The sequence below is a fragment of the Megalobrama amblycephala genome, linkage group LG10 (genome assembly GCF_018812025.1).
Source record: "Megalobrama amblycephala isolate DHTTF-2021 linkage group LG10, ASM1881202v1, whole genome shotgun sequence".
In the NCBI taxonomy this organism is placed as follows: Eukaryota; Metazoa; Chordata; class Actinopteri; order Cypriniformes; family Xenocyprididae; genus Megalobrama; species Megalobrama amblycephala.
The window spans coordinates 19,276,927-19,297,237 of record NC_063053.1 but is presented as its reverse complement, the minus strand read 5'-3'; the positions used below and the strand labels follow the sequence as shown (position 1 = coordinate 19,297,237).

At 36.4% G+C, this 20,311-nt stretch overlaps 3 protein-coding genes across 4 annotated transcripts in view; all 3 read left to right on the top strand.

Annotated features, from left to right (window-relative positions):
- Positions 1-555: 555 nt before the first annotated feature.
- On the top strand, positions 556-8,016 carry paox (polyamine oxidase). Its single transcript, XM_048205217.1, has 7 exons — positions 556-926; positions 2,445-2,937; positions 3,070-3,269; positions 4,611-4,866; positions 4,939-5,051; positions 7,301-7,449; positions 7,584-8,016. Exons 1-7 carry the CDS (start codon positions 767-769, stop codon positions 7,728-7,730), a joined length of 1,518 nt encoding a protein of 505 aa, XP_048061174.1. The 5' UTR covers positions 556-766; the 3' UTR covers positions 7,731-8,016.
- An 821-nt stretch (positions 8,017-8,837) lies between these two features.
- Positions 8,838-16,517, top strand: wu:fj13e08. 2 transcript variants are annotated; one of them, XM_048205215.1, is made up of 4 exons: positions 8,838-8,997; positions 9,272-9,773; positions 12,055-13,008; positions 15,581-16,517. In XM_048205215.1, the coding sequence occupies exons 2-4, from the start codon at positions 9,377-9,379 to the stop codon at positions 16,366-16,368; spliced, it is 2,139 nt and encodes a 712-aa protein (XP_048061172.1). In that variant the 5' UTR covers positions 8,838-8,997; positions 9,272-9,376; the 3' UTR covers positions 16,369-16,517. The 2 variants fall into 2 exon arrangements, with proteins under 2 accessions (XP_048061172.1, XP_048061173.1); XM_048205216.1 differs by lacking the exon at positions 9,272-9,773 and having other exon boundaries at positions 8,842-8,997.
- Positions 16,518-17,566: 1,049 nt separating this feature from the next.
- The window catches only part of zcchc24 (zinc finger, CCHC domain containing 24), a 42,285-nt gene continuing 39,540 nt past the window's right edge, over positions 17,567-20,311 (top strand). The window contains exon 1 of the mRNA XM_048205219.1: positions 17,567-18,095. Within this exon, the coding sequence (XP_048061176.1) occupies positions 17,859-18,095 (237 nt within the window). The 5' untranslated portion in view covers positions 17,567-17,858. The remainder of the gene's footprint in view (positions 18,096-20,311) is intronic.

Genomic DNA, 20,311 nt, shown 5'->3' with positions numbered 1-20,311 from the left:
TAGACATTATTTTGTTGTCTATAACATGTATATAGTCATTCATTAGCTGTATATTTGGTGACTATTCTTGGGCTGCGGTTAGACGTCTATTAGATTTTCACTGACAGCCCTGGCCAAATTCAGCTTTGTTTTAGCCCAATATTCACTATTAGACATAAATATGTAGTCGTTCAATAGCGGTCTAATTGATGACTAGTCTACTCTTGGTTATGGTTAGATGTCTATTAGGTTTTCACTGACATCCCAAATTTTGCCTCGTTTTAGCCTAGACGTCAGGGCTGTGTTTTGACGGCTATAGACGTATTTTAGACAAAAAATTGCTTGTTGGCTCTGAACATTCACCATGGTGAAATTAATAAATGAATACAAACAATAAATATGCATATATTGTACAACTGACCGGCTGTACTTTTTAAGGGTACATATGAAGAATGTAATGTGAAGAACATAAAAAATAACAAAATATTAAATGAACAATTTATTTCTTTAAAAGTATCAAGTGTTTAACGGAAACAAATCACTTCCGGTCTATCGGATGTCATTTTCTGTGCAAAAATGCAGCATTAAAGTGGATCCGTTTAACTTAGTTATAATAAAGTATGCATTCAGACCCTCAAATTTTCTTAGAATGATTCTGAGACAAGTGTCTAGGTGACATTTTCGTGGGTGAAGAACAGTTCACGCGAGTGGGGAGGGGCGTTGAGCGCAGGAGCAGTTGAGCAGTTAGTTCAGTCCTCCATGAAGGTGTAGCGCACAAACAAATTCAATGGCACTACGTTCAGCTCGTGATTCTCAAATATTTATAATTGGATGCGGCATCTCGGGAATTGGTGCTGCTCAGAAATTACTAAAACACGGTTTTCATAATGTTCACATCATAGAAGCGACTGCAAGAAGCGGTGGGAGAATACGAACGGGAAGACTGGGTATGTACATGCAGAGCTGTCGCAAAGGCTGTGCCAAGTGGCGACTGCACAGGGCCTCGAGCAAAATAAAGTGACAGCTGACTTCATGATGTAAAGCCAGTAGTTAAAGTTCATGTTTTTGTCCTTCGAAAAACTATAGTAGTTAAAAGACATAGCTAAAAGTGAGAATATGTGTATCGTGACTGTATTACTCTGCGTGTTAAAAATGTTCTATAGTAACTTATTGTTCTGAGCGTGTGCGTGTGATTCTCGCGCATAGCTGTCAGTCAGTCAGTCAGTCAGTCAGCGCGGCTTTGCATGTCAAGTTTGTAGAGAGCTTCATTCATTTAATTCTGATTTTGGCCGCCTCTGAAATGTTTCAAACAATATATATTACTGTAGAAATCCGCTCATTCAATGATGTGCATTTATTGCAAGGACGGAGAAAACATGGACACCTGTAGGATTTCGTCCGACAGTACACACAAAGGGCTTTTTATTTAACAATAAAAAGTTAAAGCATATGTATTATGCACCTTTCGGACCATCACTGAGAGCAATGGTACCGAACGAGTGTAGCCTACTCTATCTCTAGATGTTTTTTTAAATATAAAAAATCTAAAAAGCAACGAAGTTGGCAGACATCCATTTAGCGCATGTTCACAGAGGAAAATTACTGGGAAAACAGGTTGTGCGCATTTCAGTTACACAGCTGAATATATGAAGCGAAACAAAGTTTTTTTTTTTTTCTTAAATATCCACAACTCAATCAACAGGATGACTCGCTTACCATATCTTTTATAGTTTCTTGACACATGTGCAGGAAATTGGGTTAGCATATTTTATTTAATATTTTTATTTATTATAGCATACTTAGATTCTAATGATGTATAATTATACTGATATTTATTCAGTATTTTGCAATTATGTATTTTACAACTAACATGAAGCCGCTGGACAAGTAAAAATTCATCTGTTCTTCTAAATATAATGTATGTATATGCAAATAGAGCACACTGTCTTAAAGTCTAGTTTTTCCTATAGGGTTAATAAGTAAACCCAATAAACCACACTGGAAAACATTTGGGCAAGGTCATCTATATAACAGTTAATGAAAGTAGCATTATACATTTTAACTGAAAGGTTGAATACATTTATGTTTTAAGAACAAATGTATTTGTTTTCCAAATGTCAGTTTAGGTCAAGTTGTTACACGTGTTGTCAGTGTTACAAATTGATATAATTTATTAACTACAATATTTCTTGGCCAAAAAAAAAAAAAAATGATACCTTTCATATTTTTGCTGTTTCATGTTATAATCGTTTTAATGTTTGCATTTTGCTGAAAAGACGGGCGTTTCATTGTGATAACTTTTTCTACATAGTAAGTGTTACAACATGTCTCGCTATTAAGACACAAGGTGTGTTCAGTGATTTTTTTTTTTGTTTGTTGCCAAGACTTGAATGTACCCTGAGAAAAAAAATCTCCATAGATGCAAACCACATTTATTTGTATCGCATTTTTTTCTTTTGTTCAAGGTGACAACATTGTAGAGATTGGCGCCAACTGGATCCATGGCCCATCAAAGGAAAACCCAGTGTTTCGTTTGGCATGTGACTACCAGCTCCTTGACAAAGAATCAATGTCTGAAGAAAACCAGGCCATTGACATTGGTGGTCATCCATTGTTTGTTCCCAACTGGTTTACCAGTTCAGGTCGGAAACTGGGGCCTGAGACGATGGGGCCAGCGGTGGAGTTTTTCATGAACTTACTGGAAAGGAGCCAGCAGTTCCATGACAGTGGTGGAGAACCTCTGCCGAGTGTTGGGGAGTTCATCAAGGCAGAGGTTGAACGGCTGGCCCCGGAGGAGTGGAAGGAGGACCAGGCTAACATTGCGATAAGAATGGCCATGATAAACACACTGCTCAAGCTGGAGTGCTGTGTCAGCGGAACACACACAATGGATGATGTTGGCCTTGGAGCCTTTGGCATGTATAAGACTCTTCCAGGACTGGACTGCACTTTCCCAGGGTGAGTGATCAGAGTCTCAGAGCCTTTCTTCTACATTTTTGAATCAAGTGTCTCAATTATCCAATTCCTACAATGCTTTCTTGAATCTTGTAATGTTTTCTAAATGTGTTCATGCACTCTTTTTCCCCCTAGAGGTTATGAAGGTTTAATTGATCACATGATGAAGGAACTTCCCAGTGACATAGTCTTGTACAACAAGCCAGTGAAGTGCATTCACTGGAACTACACCAAGAATGGACCAGATAGTAAAGGAATGTTATTCCCCATTATGATTGAATGTGTTAATGGAGAGACATTTGCAGCAGACCATGTTATTGTCACCGTCCCACTTGGTACGTATAGTACATTCAGCTTCAGCATGACTTGTTGACTTTGTTAAAGGTGCCCTAGATTCAAAAATTGAATTTACCTCGGCATAGTTAAATAACAAGAGTTCAGTACATGGAAATGACATACAATGAGTCTCAAACTCCATTGTTTCCTCCTTCTTATATAAATCTCATTTGTTTAAAAGACCTCCGAAGAACAGGCGAATCTCAACATAACACCGACTGTTACGCAACAGTCGGGATCATTAATATGTACGCCCCCAATATTTGCATATGCCAGCCCATGTTCCCAACATTATGAAAGGCATTAGACAAGGGCAGCCAGTAACGTCTGGATCTGCACAGGTGAATCAACAGACTAGGTAAGCAAGCAAGGACAATAGCAAAAAATGGCAGATGGAGCGATAATAACTGACATGATTCATGATAACATGATATTTTTAGTGATATTTGTAAATTATCTTTCTAAATGTTTCCTTAGCATGTTGCTAATGTACTGTTAAATGTGGTTAAAGTTACCATCGTTTCTTACTGTATTCACGGAGACAAGAGAGCCGTCGCTATTTTCATTTTTAAACACTTGCAGTCTGTATAATGCATAAACACAACTTCATTCTTTATAAATCTCTCCAACAGTGTGTAATGTTAGCTTTAGCCACGGAGCATAGCCTCAAACTCATTCAGAATCAATGTAAACATCAAAATAAACACTGTACTTACGCGATTAGACATGCTGCATGACAAACACTTTGTAAAGATCCATTTTGAGGGTTATATTGGCTGTTTGAACTTTTTTTTATGTTGTTTAAGGCAAGCGCGAGCTCTTGGGGCGTGGAGCACGAGATTTAAAGGGCCACACACCCTGAATCGGCTCATTTCTAATTATGCCCCAAAATAGGCAGTTAAAAAAATGAATAAAAAAAAAATCTATGGGGTATTTTGAGCTGAAACTTCACAGACACATTCAGGGGACACCTTAGACTTATATTACATCTTTTAAAAAAAAGTTCTAGGGCACCTTTAACAATTTGCATCTAACACTCATTTGTATACTACATTATGCTATTTACTATTCAATTTAATCTAAGATGCTTTTGAAAGTAAGACACTGAGAACAAATAAAAAGTACTGCCCTCATTTTTGTGTGATATACACAAAATGGGTTTTCTCTTATTTTCATTATTGCTTAAAACATTGTTTTAATATAGGGTAATATTTTATATATTATATCATTTTCATTCTATTATATGAATGAAAAGAAATTATTTTAATATTGTCACTTTGTAACATTATTGTAACTTTCTGCAAGGCCTATAACTCATCTGATGTGCTATTTCATTACAGGATACCTGAAGAAGCACCAGAACACTTTTCTGAGCCCTACTTTTCCACTGCACAAATTGCACTCAATCCAGAGAATGGGCTTTGGGACCAACAACAAGATCTTTCTTGAGTTTGAGCAGCCTTTCTGGGATGAAGATTGTGAATTGATCTACCTCGTATGGGAGGACGAAACCCATCTTGCTGATGTTGTTTCAGATATGAAGATGTCCTGGATTAGAAAGTTGATTGGATTCACTGTGCTGAAGCCCACAGAGAGGTAAAAATCATGGAATTTTCTCCAATACTGCTGTTTAAACCATCATGAATATGATTTTCTGATGTCGTGCAGATATGGACACGTGCTCTGTGGCTGGATTGCGGGGCGGGAATCTGAGTACATGGAAACTCTGTTGGAATTTGAAGTGCTGCACAGTGTCACACAGCTCCTTCGCTTATTTACTGGTAAATGACATTTTACAGCTTGATAGGAAATTGTTTGATGAGGTCCAAAAAATCTGAGACCACATGCAAAATGTTGACTTAAAGGATTAGTTCACTTTGAAACGAAAATTAGCCCAAGCTTTACTCAACCTCAAGCCATCCTAGGTGTATATGACTTTCTTCTTTCTGATGAACACAATCGGAGAAATATTAACACTCTGAGGTCTAAAAACGCGCCGGCGCGTTTTGCAGGTTTTTTTTCACATTGCAGCAAAACAGACTTAAAATACTCTGTCATTTTTTGTCATAGAAACATAAATAATACATCAATTGAAACTATAGAATATCTCCTTTTATTTGTATACACTCAGAGTAAAAACAAAATGTTGTGCTTTTTGTAAAATAAAGAAAACTAACATGATGCGTGATCTCTCATCTCCCTCTGAACGAAGTCCAATCTGATAGTTCTCAGAAAATGAACTGTAACTTAGTGAATACTAATCACAAAAAATTCATACTTATGTCTAACAAAACGTTGAAATGTCAGGTTTTAAATTGTGCAAGTCAAATCGAAAACAAACATTCTGTGTTTATGTAATCTGTATGAAAAGAGAGCCATGTCAGAAGTCCGTGATTCAGCTCATTACCCACTAATGCGGCCACGCCCACGGAGCCAGCGCTATTCACAGGCAAATTCAGAGACAACACATGCATTCATCATCTCAATCGTGTATTTATTGCCTTGAAAATTGTTTATCTGGATGAAAAAGCCATGGTTAGCGATCTCTGGAAGACATGCAGTAAATTCCTGTTTGTTTTCTTCTATTGATAAGTTTTAAGTGAGTTTTTGTTTCTTTAGCGCCCTCCGGCTGTAGTATGAATTGGTAAACACCATTCATGGAATATCGTCTTCTTCTTAGGTGAATTTGTGGACTAAAATGCACAGAGCGCCCTCCGGCTGCAGTATGAATTGCAAACACCAGCGCTCATAGAGATAACAATGAATATTAAATAAAAAATAACTCCTCTGTATAGAAAATTGACATAAACATATGAGAATCCTATATTTCTCCAAATGTGCATGCTTTTAAACTAAAAGCCTATATTCAGACTCTTTGCATCACAGAAATACATTATATTTTAAAGTATAATATAAAACCATTATTTTATATTGTAATAAAATTTTTCTGTATGTTTCATATACCATGATGAGCTTGAGACATCACAGAAGTTGTTTTTCACAGCCTACCTGACTGAAATGCCTCATTAATATGCAAGTCTTTTCAGGTCATTACTATTCAATTCTTTTGTCTTCACAGGTGAGAATGAGCCATTATTCATGGAGATTCACGCCTCCTCGCATACTGTGTTTCTTGGCAAAAAGTGTCTTACAAAAACTAAATCAGTATATTGTTATAAATGAAAGAGTAGTCAGCATAATTTTTACATAATTTTGAAGCAAAAACTCTAGTCTACAACCTTCAATACCCAAAAGTCTTGTGAACACAGATTTAATATACTTTTATTGGCCTTATATCAGTGACTTAAGTTTTTTGTTTTTTCAGTAACCACGCATAAACGTTATTCCTTCAAAAACACAAACATGTACACACATGTTCCTCACATATTATGGTAGCCTAGTTTTTGCTGAATACAGTGTAATGACACTTGTGTCATTAATATGTTTATGAACAACTGAAAAAAGCACAAAAGTCAGGGCATGTCAAAACTTCTCCAGGCCCCAAATCAGCCTCAGACTCCAGAGGGTTAATAAATATCCTGACGCATCCGAGCTTTATAATGACAGTGAGTGAGGATCAACGAATATGAGCTGAAGAAAGTTCCTTCAATCCACATCCATCCATCATAAATGTAGTCCACACGGCTCTGGAGAGTTAATAAAGGCCTTCTGAAGTGAAGCGAGGCGTTTGTTTAAAAAAAAAAAAAAAAAGAAGTCCATATTTAACAAGTTATGAAGTAAAGTATCTAGCTTTTGCCAGACCCGCTCACTGCCATTATATTTATTATAGACCACTGTCTGGATATTTATTAATATTTCTCAGATTGTGTTCATCAGAAATAAGAAAGTCATATACACCTTGGCTTGAGGGTGAGTAAAGCTTGGGGAAATTTTAATTTGAAAGTGAACTAATCCTTTAAAAATAAAATGAAATACTTGTAAATAAACATTTAACCCCATTAAAAATAAATAACTATATATACACAAAACAATGCCAATAGCTTGTCAAGTCTTTTATAACACTTTTCAGGAAATCCAACTATTACACCAAGGAAGCTTTTAAGATCTCAGTGGTTCCATGATCCCTATTCCTGCGGATCTTACAGCTATGCGGCCAAAGGGTGCTCAGCATATGATATAGACAACCTTGCTGAACCCTTGCCACTGAAAGGCTCAAAGGTTTGTCAATGTTTAGTCGAGCAGTTATTCTAAGTTGTATGCTGTAAGCAGATTTTTTTCATTTATTCTTACACTTGCCTTACATTACGTAACTGATAATATCTTATAACATGAATAACACTTTGTTTTTACAGCCTTTGCAGGTGTTATTTGCAGGAGAAGCCACACACGGGTCTTTCTTCTCTACAGTGCATGGAGCGTTGCTGAGTGGCTGGAGAGAAGCAGAGCGTCTTGTATCTCACTACACTCCTGCCTCTGGGTCATTCTCATCTAAACTGTGAAAAGTCTGAAAACTCATTTTCATTAAATCTGAAGGATTATGTGCCTTATAAGGGGAATAGAGGGAAAATCTTAATGCAATTACTGAATTATATAAAACATCATGAAAGCACTGCATGACAGATGTTCAACGTCATCCAAGTTTCGTTCAACTTGTTCAACAAATGATGATTTGTGCATATGTTAAAATTACAAATAATTCCTCACTGAATGCCTGTACTTTGCACAAATGTTAATTGTTTTTTTGTGATCTGAAAATAGTTTTTATATTAAACAATTTTTCTAATACTTCATGAAGCATGTGTTTGTTTTTTGCTTTTAAAAAAACTTGAAGTTAAAAACAAACTAAGCTTTTCTGGTTAAATTTGGGGCTATAACCATGTTTATACTAATGTAAGATCATTCAAATTGTTCAGGTCATATCTGGATTATTTCAGGTTTTTTTTTTTTTTAATTAATATCTTAGGAAATGTTTGACCTTCAGATTTCATCATGCCATTTGTAATTTACTGTAATGTACAGATGAATTAAGTCGGTATGGGTTAAAAAACCTAAAACCTAACCTGGATCATGGCAGAAGCTGTCCCTAAAAATCATGATTACCATTGCTCAGATGAAAATTATTGTTCAGTATTAAAGTTAAGCATAGACAGCATTGTCACATTTTAGAGACTGCTGCTTCGGATTGTGAGGTACCCATGTAATTGATTTAAACAATTATATTTAGTATATAAGCAAGTCTCCAATCACAGTCAAAACATTCTTGAGACGTGCCTTGATAAAGGAAGGAAACTAAATAGTAGGCCTACTTCAGTTAAAATATTTGGACATTACAAAGTATTAGCATGAAAATACAAACCACTGTAAGGCAAAGTAGAATCAAATATAAATCAATAGTGGCTGTGGAACTCTATTTTGCTGTTTGTGTGTGAACAGGGGAGGGTTGAAATCCAGAGTGAACTACAGGTTTTGGGATGTGCTGAATTCACAGTACTCAGTATTTTTTTTAGTTAAAGTTAAATTTCATACCAGGAGCCGTTAAAACAAAAATATTATTTTAAAATTGGCCTTGAATATAGGAATCCATTCTTATTTACCTAGAATTTTTGTAATGTTCTCGGTCCCGGGCTGTAGGTGGCGGTAATCACTTATGCAGTTGCTTCTCAACCCGTTATTAAAGCCATAGAAGAAGAAGATTCGGCGATGGAAATGTTGCTTATCTTTCAGCAAGACAACAATAAAAGTAACTTTCCTGAATGCCAATAACTGGTGAGTGGACTGTCTTAAGCATCGAACTGCAACATTTCTTTTTATTTGTAACCTAAACATAGCAAAACAAAACAAAACAAAACAGAAAAAGGGTCTGTTTTTTTTGCAGTGATATCACCAAATGTTTGTTTACCACGGTTGTATTTTCTGGTTCTTTTAGTTTAGTAAAGTATGAAAACGCATGGTGGTGTTAAGATTGTATTGTCATTCTTCATATAAAAACAGAAAATACATCGTTGGACAGAGCACTTAATATCTATCTTTTTTGTTATAGTTCTGGTTCAGCCATTGGAAGGATTCACGTCCAGTCTCAAGAACAATTACTACAGCTGAATGAGAGCTTTAAATCTGTGCATCAAAAGTCTAAAACTTTGTTAAAATGGAGCAAGGTTTGCCATCTGAAAAAGCAGTTTCACAGGATGGATGCCTAAAAAGTGAAAATGAATTGGAAACAGACTTCATTCAGTCAGAAATACAAGTTAAAGTGGAACCTGATCAAGATGATTCTTCATTTCTTGATGTGAATGAACTAGAAACGTTTCCTCGTTTTAATGGGCATATTAAGGAGGAGATTTTGGACCTTGGTCTGCAGATCTTACCAGATGGCCTAATGCCTCCAGTTGAGATGGAAGAAGACCTTGAAATCGCAACAAACTCGCACACTTCTCCAGATGAACCAGACAGAAGAACTGGTTCATTAAGCAAAAGAAAGAGAATAAATAAAAGAAAAGCAACTAATGCGTCAAGCCATACAATAAGATGTCCGACAAAGCAGAGTAAGACGACAGAACAAATTATATCAACTAAAATGAATTATGATGTGTCAAGTGAAGGAATCAAATGTTTAATAATGCAGGGAAATGCCACACAAAATCCAGAGAAATCAGGTAAAGGCAGAACTTCCAATAAACAGCAAAAAGAAGAGCGATTTAGTTGTGAAACCTGTGGGAAAATATTCCAGCGGTCAGATCTTCTCACAGATCACATGAAAATTCACAGGCGACAGAAGCCGTACGCTTGTGATCAGTGCGAAATGAAGTTTGCCAAGCCTTCTTATTTGAAAATACACTTGCGTAGACATGCCGGTGACAGGCCTTTTCCATGTGACCAGTGTGAGAAGAAGTTTTTTGACATCTATGACTTGAGGGTGCACCAGAGAGATCACACTGGAGAGAGACCTTATTTGTGCTCTGAGTGTGGGAAAGGTTTTAAACGCATTTACATACTTAACAAACATAAACGGACCCACTCAAAGGAGAAACCTTTCCAGTGCTCTGTGTGTGGTAAAGCATACAAATATGGCTACAGTTACAGGTTGCATATGAAAGACCATCTTGACTAGGGTCCTGGATGTGTATCGACATATTAGTTAACAACGAAAGGGTCTAAATTTTTATTCCTTCCTTAAAGGAAGATTATTTCCCTATGTAAAGCATAAAATGTGCTTTAATATTTATTGGATTTGAGCAGGCTTTTTGTATGGTTGTTTTTTTTTTTTTTTTTTTTTTTTTTTTTTTTTTAAATTGATTGAATCACTCTTGTTTCACTCTTGAAGAATGTATGCAGCTAATGAAGTTGTCCAATGACATACTCTTGCTGATTACATATTTTTAATGTTTTAAAAGCAGGATTCTGTGAGCTTTCTGTTGCAAGCTTGCATTAAAAATTAGGGGATTACAGACTCAAGTCTCAATTCTCTTTCTGACATTTTGTGTTTGAAGAAATCATTCAGCTAGATTCAGCAAAAGAGTCAAATAGAGAAAACATAGAGAAAATATCACAAATTAGTATAGAATTAACTCCTTACTCTTGTCTATGATCTAAAGTGTCAAACCTTGCTTGAATTAAGTACTGATAGAATGGTAATGGTTTGGAAATAAATGTAATTTCACTATGATGACCCATGTTCTGTATTTGTATATATGTATATACACTCAAAAGCTTGGGGTCAGTAAAAATGCTTTAATGGTTTTGAAAGAAGTTTCTTATTCTCACCAAGGCTGCATTTATTTGATCAAAAATAGTAAAAATTTTGTGATATATTATTACATAAACTGTTTTCTATTTATTTTAAAATCTAATTTATTCCTGTGATGGCAAAGCTGAATTTTCAGCAGTCATTACTCCAGTCTTCAGGGTCACATGATCCTTCAGAAATCATTCTAATTAATATCAATGTTGAAAACACTTGTTCTGCTTAATATTTATGGTCAAACAGTGATACCTTTTCTGGTTTCTTTAATGAATAGAAAGTTCAAAAGAACAGCATTTAATTGCGAAATCTTTTATAACATATTAAATGTCTTCACTGTCACTTTTGATCAATTTAATTTGTACTTGCTGAATAGAATATTCTTTAAAAAAAAAATTACCGACCCCAAACTTTTGAACAGTAGTGTATTTTTTTTTTTCATTTACTTACCATTTTATTTTAAACCTGCATGACTTCTTCTGTGAAACAAAAGATGACATTTTGTCCATACAATGAAATACACTGTATAAATAAAAGCAGTTGAAATATTCTTCAAAATGTCTTTATGTTGTGTTCTGCAGAAGAAAGAAAGTCATACAGGTTTAAAATGACTTGAGGTTGAGTAAATGAAAGAATCTTGGGGTGAGCTATTATTTTAACATTTCTCCACCAGAGGGAGGCCAAATGCTGCACATTCTGACCTCTCCTGATTTCACTTTTAAGTTTTGCTGAGTAAGCAAAGGCCCAAATATGCAGCCAGTTTCAATAGAACTGTTCATATCTAAATATTGACTACAAAAAAGTCTTTTTAAATTAAAAATTGCCCCTTTTAAAAACATAATTTTAGTATGAAGTAATATGTATAGCTTATAGGATCAGGTTTATATTGAATAAGATGGAAGAGAAAGTTCTCTCTGTGTGTGAGTGTGTGTGTTTAAGGTGTAATCATGCAAGTCATGTACTGTTTATGCTAAAAGCTTAATTTACATCAATATTTACCATTGAAACATACTTTGAATTTGCTTGTAAATTTAATGATGCCAGTATAACTGTTTGTGCTTCTTGTGTGTATATTTTTTTTACAGTTTTGTCCATGGTGCACAGAAAGGCTGAGGTTACAGCTCCATTAACAGAAGAATATGAATCTATTGCTGCCCCTGATTTAGAATCGGAGATTTCTGATAGTGATGGCCCAGAAAGCAGCAGCGTCCCAGATGTGACAGAGGGTCAGAAAACTGTCCTCACAGACTTTGAGTTCTCATCTGAGGAATCCTGTGGTGAGGAGAGTGAAGATCTCTCGAGTCGATGGAGCAAAGGAGACTCTTACTGGAGCAAATATCCTCCTCAAAGTGAGACTAGGACCTTCTCGCAGAGCTGTCAAGGGCCTGCACTTGAATCACTACTGGTGACACCTAAAGATGCTTGGGAGCTTTTCATAAGTGAAAACATCATTGATGAAATCCTGCAGTGCACCAACTTGGGTGGACAGAGAGCAGCATCAGCAAAAGGAAAAGTGTGGCAAAAGGTCACTAAGGAAGAGCTAAATGCCTTTATTGGTCTAAGCCTCCTCATTGGTTTAGAGAGAAATGGTGATGTCCCAATACGGGAACTGTTTATGGATCCGTTACAGAACCCAATTTATAGAGCTACCATGTCTGTTGGAAGATATCAAGACCTTCACGGATGCCTGCAATTTGATGACAGGAAAACCAGAGTGCAAAGAGAGGCATCAGACCACATGGCTGCCTTCCGAAATGTGTGGGACCTGTTCCTGATCAACTGTAGGAAAAGGTTCATCCCCAGGGATTGTGTCACTGTGGGTGAGCAGCTCGTGCCATTCCATGGAAGATGCAAGTTTCTGCAACACATGCCAAGCCTCCCAACCAAGTATGGCATAAAAATCTTTTGGATGTGCAATGCCGAGGTCCCCTACGCCATTGATGCTGTCGTCTACACAGGCAAACAGCCAGCAGAGGAGACTGAAGAAAACCTTGCAGAGAACACAGTTCTGAGGTTGTCCGATGGACTTCAGCAAAAAGGTATTTTTTTTTCTCCACACCTTTTTGTGAATTGTAAGCAGTGGTGTTTCCTAAAATTTATATATATATAATATATATATATATACATATATATATTCTGAGCGGAGTAACTTCCTGTTGACGTTCGAAGTGTTGTCAAACAAAACAGAGGCTAGCTAGACCCTCCCTCCTACTCCTCCTGGCCCTCCCCTCCGTGCTTCCTGAAACAGTCATGACCGCGCATTTAAAATGTAAGTAGCTTGCGTATTGACGCTGCTTGTCGGTTATTGGCTGGAGCATGTTTATTCTGTTAAGTGGTCCAGGCTGCACCAGTTTGTTTTTATTGCAGTTTTCGGAGCTTGTGGCGACTACAGAGACCGCGTTTTTTTACAGTGTGTTCAGGGGACAGGCAGCTAGCGCATAGTGAGGAGATGTTTGCGGTATGTGACAAAAAAAACATTGGGCCTAAAAACGCGTCAAATCGCTTAGAGCGCCTTTAAAGTGACAGCAGCCTAATATACCTGCTGCCAAATTATGAGATAATATTAAAATATCGACATGGCAGTTTTTCCCCTATGGTATTGGTCAAAATTGTGGCTAGTAACTATGGAAAACCACTAGCAACAGTAGCTGGTGAGTTAATGTCAAGCCCTGTATACAGTACATATAAGTCATATACAGTACAAGGCTCAGTAAAAGATTTTTTAAATTAATACATTTTATTCAGCAAGGATGCATTAAATTGATCAAAAGTGACAGAAATTACATTTATGATGTTACAAAAAAATTCTATTTTAAATAAATGCTGTTCGTTTGAACTGCCTAAACATCTAAACATCAATTTTCACAGATTCTGCAAGTGGTTCACATACTTTTTCTTATATATATATATATATATATATATATATATATATATATATATATATATAAGCAACCTCATGTACAGTTGCAAGAAAAAGTATGTGAACCAGTATGTGTTAATAATTTTAACAAAATAAGGGAGATAATACAAAATGCATGTTATTTTTTATTTAGTACCGTCCTGAGTAAGATATTTTACATAAAAGATGTTAACATATAATCCACAAGACGAAAAAAATAGCTGAATGTATTAAAATAAACCCATTCATAAGTTTGTGAACCTTGATTCTTAATACTGTGTGTGGTTACCTGGATGATCTATGACTGTTTGTTTGTTTTGTGATGGTTGTTCATGAGTCCCTTGTTTGTCTTGAGCTGTTAAACTGAGCTCTGTTCTTCAGAAAAAATCTCCAGGTCCTGCAGATTCTTCTTGCATATTTGAACCCTTTCTAGCAGTGACTGAATGGTTTTGAGATCCATCTTTTCACAGTAAGGAGAACTGAAGGACTCAAACACAACTTTTAAAAAAGGTTCAAACATTCACTGATGCTTCAGAAAAAACATGATGCATTAATAGTCGGGGGTGAAAACATTTGGAATTTGAAGATCAAGGTAAATTGTATTTAATTTGTCTTCCGGGAAACAGCCGAAGGGCAGTACTAAATGAAAAAAAAAAATGATATTCAAGCGAAATAAGAAAAATATGGACCTCTTCATCCTGTTCAAAAGTTTTCACCCCCTGACTCTTAATGCATAGTGTTTCCTTCTGAACCATCAGTGAATGTACATAATTGAATGAACCTTTTTTAAAAGTTGTGTTTGAGTCCCTCAGTTGTTCTCATTGTGAAAAGATGGATCTCAAAATCATACAGTCACTGCTGTAAAGGGTTCAAATATGAAAAAGATGGTGGAACAATGAAGAATTTTTGGGACCTGGAGATTTTTTCTGAAGAACAGAGCTCAGTTTAACTGCTCAGGACAAATAAGGGACTCATGAACAACCATCACAAAAAACAAAAACAAACAAACAGTCATAGATCATCCAGGTAACCAATGCTTCACAAACTTTTGAACTGGGTCATTTTAATAAATTCAGCTATTTTTTGTCTTATGGATTATATGTAAACATATTTTATGTAAAATATCTTACTCAGGACAGTACTAAATAAAAAATAACATGCATTTTGTATGATCTCTCTTATTTTGTTAAAATTTTGCACATTTTCACAGATTCTGCAAGGGGTTCACATATGTTTTCTTGCAACTATATATATATATATATATAATATATGTGTGTGTCTGTGTAAGGGTTATTTATTTGCGAATCTGGTCACGCTTTGTATTGTGTTTGCATGAATGAAAACTAGCAAGACTGTATTTTTATTTATCACATTCAACAAAGCCTCAAAACTCACATTCACAACTCAGGTAAAATGTGTTTCTTCTGCTGTTGCACTTAAAATTCAGCAGCAGAGGAAACAGTGGTTCAGAAAGTAGCCATTTAGCAGGCGGTTTTATCCAAAGCCACTAGCACTATACAGTATTTGCCCTTTGAAGCACTTTGGATGAACTGCCTTCCTCAAAAGCACATTGTTCATAGTTTACTTTTTATTGGGATCAAACCAGCAGCCCTCTAGATACCAGCCATGAGCCTCAAACACTGTGCCAGACCATCATTGTTTTTGTGTAACCTAACTATGTTGCCTTTTTATGTGTTTGTTTCTCATGATAGGTCTCAACATTACAATGGACAGCTACTTCACCAGTGTCCCTCTGGCAGAGAATCTGTTTGAGAAAAACTTGACCATGGTTGGGACCCTTGACCATAAGAATCCACACGTGCCACCGATTATGAAGCCATCCAAGTTACGAGCGTTACATACCTCTGAGTTTGGTTTTTGTGGCAATGTGTCCATGGTGAGCTACGTACCAAAAAGAAAAAAGGCGGAGATTCTTTTAAGTACGTTGCATACCAGCAGAGCACTGAATGAAACAAGTGCTAAAAACAAGCCAGAGGTTTTCCAGTACTACAACCGCACCAAAGGAGGAGTCAACAATGTTCAGCAAATGGCCAACATTTACACCTGCAAGCGCCGCACAAAGAGGTGGCCCATGGTGCTGTGGTATAACATGTTGAATATTGCCATTGTAAACTCCTACTCTGTTTTCAATGCTCAGCACCCTAGCTTCATGGGAGGTGGTCATAACACCCAGCGGATGTTCATAAAAGAGCTGGTGAAAGAGCTTGTAGTGCCTCAGATTCATAGGCGCAGAGAAGAAAGCCCTGGATTATCCAAGAACATCCTCGAGGCCATGGGGAGGTGTGGGGTACCAACATCACTGTCAGCTGTCACTTCTGAAATCCAAGAACAGAGCTGTCAGAACAAAAGAAGAAAGAGATGTTACTACTGTCGAGCTGCAAGAGACAGAAAAGTGAACACCTACTGTTGTGAATGCAGTAAACCTGTCTGCAGAGAACACAGTCACATTGTAGTGATTTGCTACCAGTGCATGCGTTAAGTTTCAATACATCTATTATGTATTGATAATGACTGTACTTCTGACAAGTTACATTTCTAAAAGATTTTTTTTTAAGTAATTTTGTTTAGAAGATTCAATGTGTGATCTGTAAAATGGGGACTTTAATCTTTAATAAATGATCTGTAATTGTAAATTTGACATTAGTCTTTTTATATATAATGTTGAATTCATTGATATTTGATCAGTTTTATGGATTAAACTCGACTGAACATTTTGAATGATCAAAATTGAATTATTTACCAAACATCTATACTGTTTGACAAATGCTGTGCATGCTATCTCATCGAAGCCCTATATACGTTCATGGAGTTAATGTTACCTGTTCATTTTAGATCAGTTAGGTGAATGAGGCATTCTAAAGTGTCTGCAAAAGGACAAGTCGAGTATATTAACAATGCCACAAGGTGGAGCACAAATCAGTTTGCTATTGTAGGCCAAGATCCCTTAGGTGAGTTAATCAAAAAGTTGAAATAGCTAATCAGTTTATTGTGTGATGATGACCCTAGATTGTTTTAAAAAAACCCTCTGATCCAGCAAATTCAACCTTTATGTTCTTGTTTTCTTTATCCATTACTATTATACTTCTCTGCTTCAGTATGGTTGATTAAATTCAAAACAAATGTTCACTGTAAAACTAATATTTGATTTATCTTTTTTTTCAGGTGTTTTTAAGGCACATTTCCCTGGGCTCTGTTAATGGGTCATCATCACTTAAGAATCTCACCCCTGATGTTAAATAAACAAAACCATTTGCTTACATCAGCCTATTGGCTTCCTTTAGGTGTTTAGTTTCACATATACCACTAACCTGTTCCATGTGAACTGGTGTCAAATAAATTGTTTTGTGGAGGGGATTTTCTAAAGCGTTTTAGTGGGTTTCTTTCCCCTTATATTAAGAATGGGAGTAAAACACTTATATATCATTAAACGGCCCTATTTAAATGCTTATGAAATAGTACCTTGCCAAAACTGCAGGAATTGCATATATTTACAAATGTTCTCGTTTAAAACTATTTTAGGCTATATAAAAGTGTTTTTAAATACGTTCCGTGATAAATATGAATATTCTGTTCAAATTAGCTAGTAGCCAATAATCAACGGGTTGTCCCTATATACAAGCACATATGTTAAACAACGGGGGCTGATTGGCTGTTTAAGACAATGACGCGCGCAGACGCGATATGAATATTCAATGAGTTCCTTGCTGTTACAGTGCAAATAAAGCGAGGTAACGGGCCGTGGACAGCGGACTAAAACTTTTTATTCTGACATGTCAGAGCAATGACTTTTGTGTAAATATAAACCTGGGACACGGATCCCAGCGAAGGAATAGGGTCTGAGCTGGAAGAAGAGAGAGAAGCGCTGTTTTTTTGGGGTGTGGAAAACCGGACGCCGCATTCACAGTAGACTCTGAACAAGTTTGCCTTTTCCAAAAGCAACAGTGGAAGAGTAAAAGTTACAGTAACAACATGAGCTTGTTGTCTGCTATAGACACCAGTACCTCAGTGTACCAGCCTGCACAGCTTCTAAACTGGGTTTACCTTTCTTTACAAGACACGCATCAGACGAGTGCCTTCGATGCCTTCCGACCCGAGCCCAACTCTTCCCATCCGGACCTGAACTACAGCAAAACTCCTGCCAATGACCTGAGCTCCTCTCTCAACTCCAACTATCTCAACAACTTCTTTCAGCTGCAGAGAAATGAGGTAACTCGTTTTATGTCTTCCCGTGTAATTTATTTTGGAAATAAGTTAATGGAAATAGACGTCCATGTCGACTGGAATAAGATTATGCGCGCGACTAATTGGTAACATTTGTACAATACACTGATGCTTTGGGTCACTTACATAATCTTTTAATCTTAATCTTTTTTTATGTCATGAGAAACTTGTAATATGACTTTAAGTTATATTGTAGGGTATTTTTTTCTCGTGTAATAATAGCTACGTGAAATTATTTATTGTGCAATACTGTGCGAAAAACGTAATGCTTGAATATTCGAAAGCACACTAAACCCGTGCCAGTGTGCAGCTTTGCACACTTAGTTTATTGTTTTGTAACAGCACGTGGACAGCCAAATGAGGCAGCCATCCATGAAAGAATCTTAGTTTGATCATAAGACTAGGCCTACTTGCATTTAATTTGTTGCTTAATTTGCACAAGTAGACTCCTAAATCAGAAGTCTCGGTTTGATGATTGCTTACTGATCTCCATAGGCCTAAAATGTGGGCTGCCATAATTGAGCTAGGGATAATGACAGATGTGGCTCGTTCGTGATGTTGCTATAGTTGCTGAAGACATGACACTCAATCTGTATTATTTTTATCACGCAAAGGAAGTTGTAAATATAATCAGTGATCCTCTCTGAATGACTAGATTTGATTGTATTATCAAAAAGGAGATAGTGCCAGATTATGAGAAGAAGAAGTGTTTACATTTATAATTAAAAAGTTATTTCAAGATTCAAAATTAAATTATATTAAATTAAATTGAATAATTATGACAGTCTGTAGGCTATGGTAGAGGAGCGCTCTTGGAACTAAAAGTCTGTTGAATCTTTTTGTACTCTCCAGGTTATTTTTCTAAATGACAGAATTACTTCCAGAAGCTTGAATATATCAAGGCATTTTCTTTTTAATGATGTGTAATGACAGTGTTGTGGCTGAGACCGAGGTAAAGTGTTGATGTTTAGTGGAAAGTCTGAGGAAGGGCAAAACTTTCATTCGTAATCAGAGTTAATAAAAACATTATGACAAGTTCTCTCTTTTTCTCCCTTCCCCCTCTTTCTTTTTCTCTCCCTTTCTCTTTTTTTTCTCTTGTGGAGGGTTAAGAATGCTTTCAAAATCCCCTTATTACACTATTTCCAGTTTTATCAGAGATATTTTTCCTCTTTGAGGCCAAAATCAATCTGTCTATTAAAATATTTTGGTGACAATTTACAATATTTTAAACAAAGGAAGAACGTTTGATCTAGAAAATCTAGATTTTTGCATTATTTTTGTTTGCATAACTTTCCTGAGGAAGTGTTAACTGGTAATTGTTGTGTGTGTGCGCGTGTTTTTGTGACATATCAGGACACAAATTTGTATAATGACATGGGTATGACATAGGTATTACAAGAAGAGGGTGACTTATGAGGACATTACCCCATTTCCCCATTTTTGAAAAGGCTTATAAATCATACAGAATGAGTTTTTTTGAGAAAGTAAAAATGTGCACAGTTTCCTGTCATGGGTAGGTTTAGGGGTAGGGGGATAGAAAATACGGTTTGTACAGTATAAAAACCATTACGCCTAAGGGATGTCCCCACAATTCACAAAAACAAACCTGTGTGTGTGATTGTAAGTGAATGGCAGTAGTACAGGCTTACAGTGACCCCCTGACTGTCTCTCCAGCTGAGAGAAGGGGCGAGGAAAGATGTCCTCCACTGGTGTAAATGTGTGCGAGGGCCATATATCCCTGAGGAGAGACATAGCCAAATTCCCTTCTGACAGCTACAATCTGTATTGTGGCTGCATTATGATTTGAAAGTCGATAATAATTCCATGTATGCATTCAGACATAACTGCTGATCATCGTTGTTTAATCACGATGTTTAAAATTGGTTATTGAGATTTAAAAAAAATGGCTGTGCAGTTTAGTTTACAGAGAACATTTCATTTGCCTTTTCAGAATTCCTTGTTGATGTTTACTGTCTGTTGGTCATAACTGAATGCGTATTTGCGTAACTGACAGCTTTTTATAGGCCAATTTATTTTGAACATAAAGACATCTAAAGATTTCTAATTGTATGTAACTCCTTTTGTCAGACAAGCTCATAATCAGGTTTAAAACTTAGGAGGAATTGCATGCACGTTTCTCATGGATTTCTCACAAAAAAATGAATATGCGATGGATTTGACCGGCCATGATGGAAAATGAT

Excerpts from the sequence above, each read along its gene's own strand:
- paox (XM_048205217.1), top strand. The coding sequence starts at position 767 with ATGGCACTACGTTCAGCTCGTGATTCTCAAATATTTATAATTGGATGC. Across the intron at positions 927-2,444 it reads AATACGAACGGGAAGACTGG|GTGACAACATTGTAGAGATT; the intron begins GTATGTACATGC and ends CTTTTGTTCAAG. Across the intron at positions 7,450-7,583 it reads TGCCACTGAAAGGCTCAAAG|CCTTTGCAGGTGTTATTTGC; the intron begins GTTTGTCAATGT and ends TTGTTTTTACAG.
- wu:fj13e08 (XM_048205215.1), top strand. The coding sequence starts at position 9,377 with ATGGAGCAAGGTTTGCCATCTGAAAAAGCAGTTTCACAGGATGGATGC. Across the intron at positions 9,774-12,054 it reads AAGATGTCCGACAAAGCAGA|TTTTGTCCATGGTGCACAGA; the intron begins GTAAGACGACAG and ends TTTTTTTTACAG. Across the intron at positions 13,009-15,580 it reads CGATGGACTTCAGCAAAAAG|GTCTCAACATTACAATGGAC; the intron begins GTATTTTTTTTT and ends TTCTCATGATAG.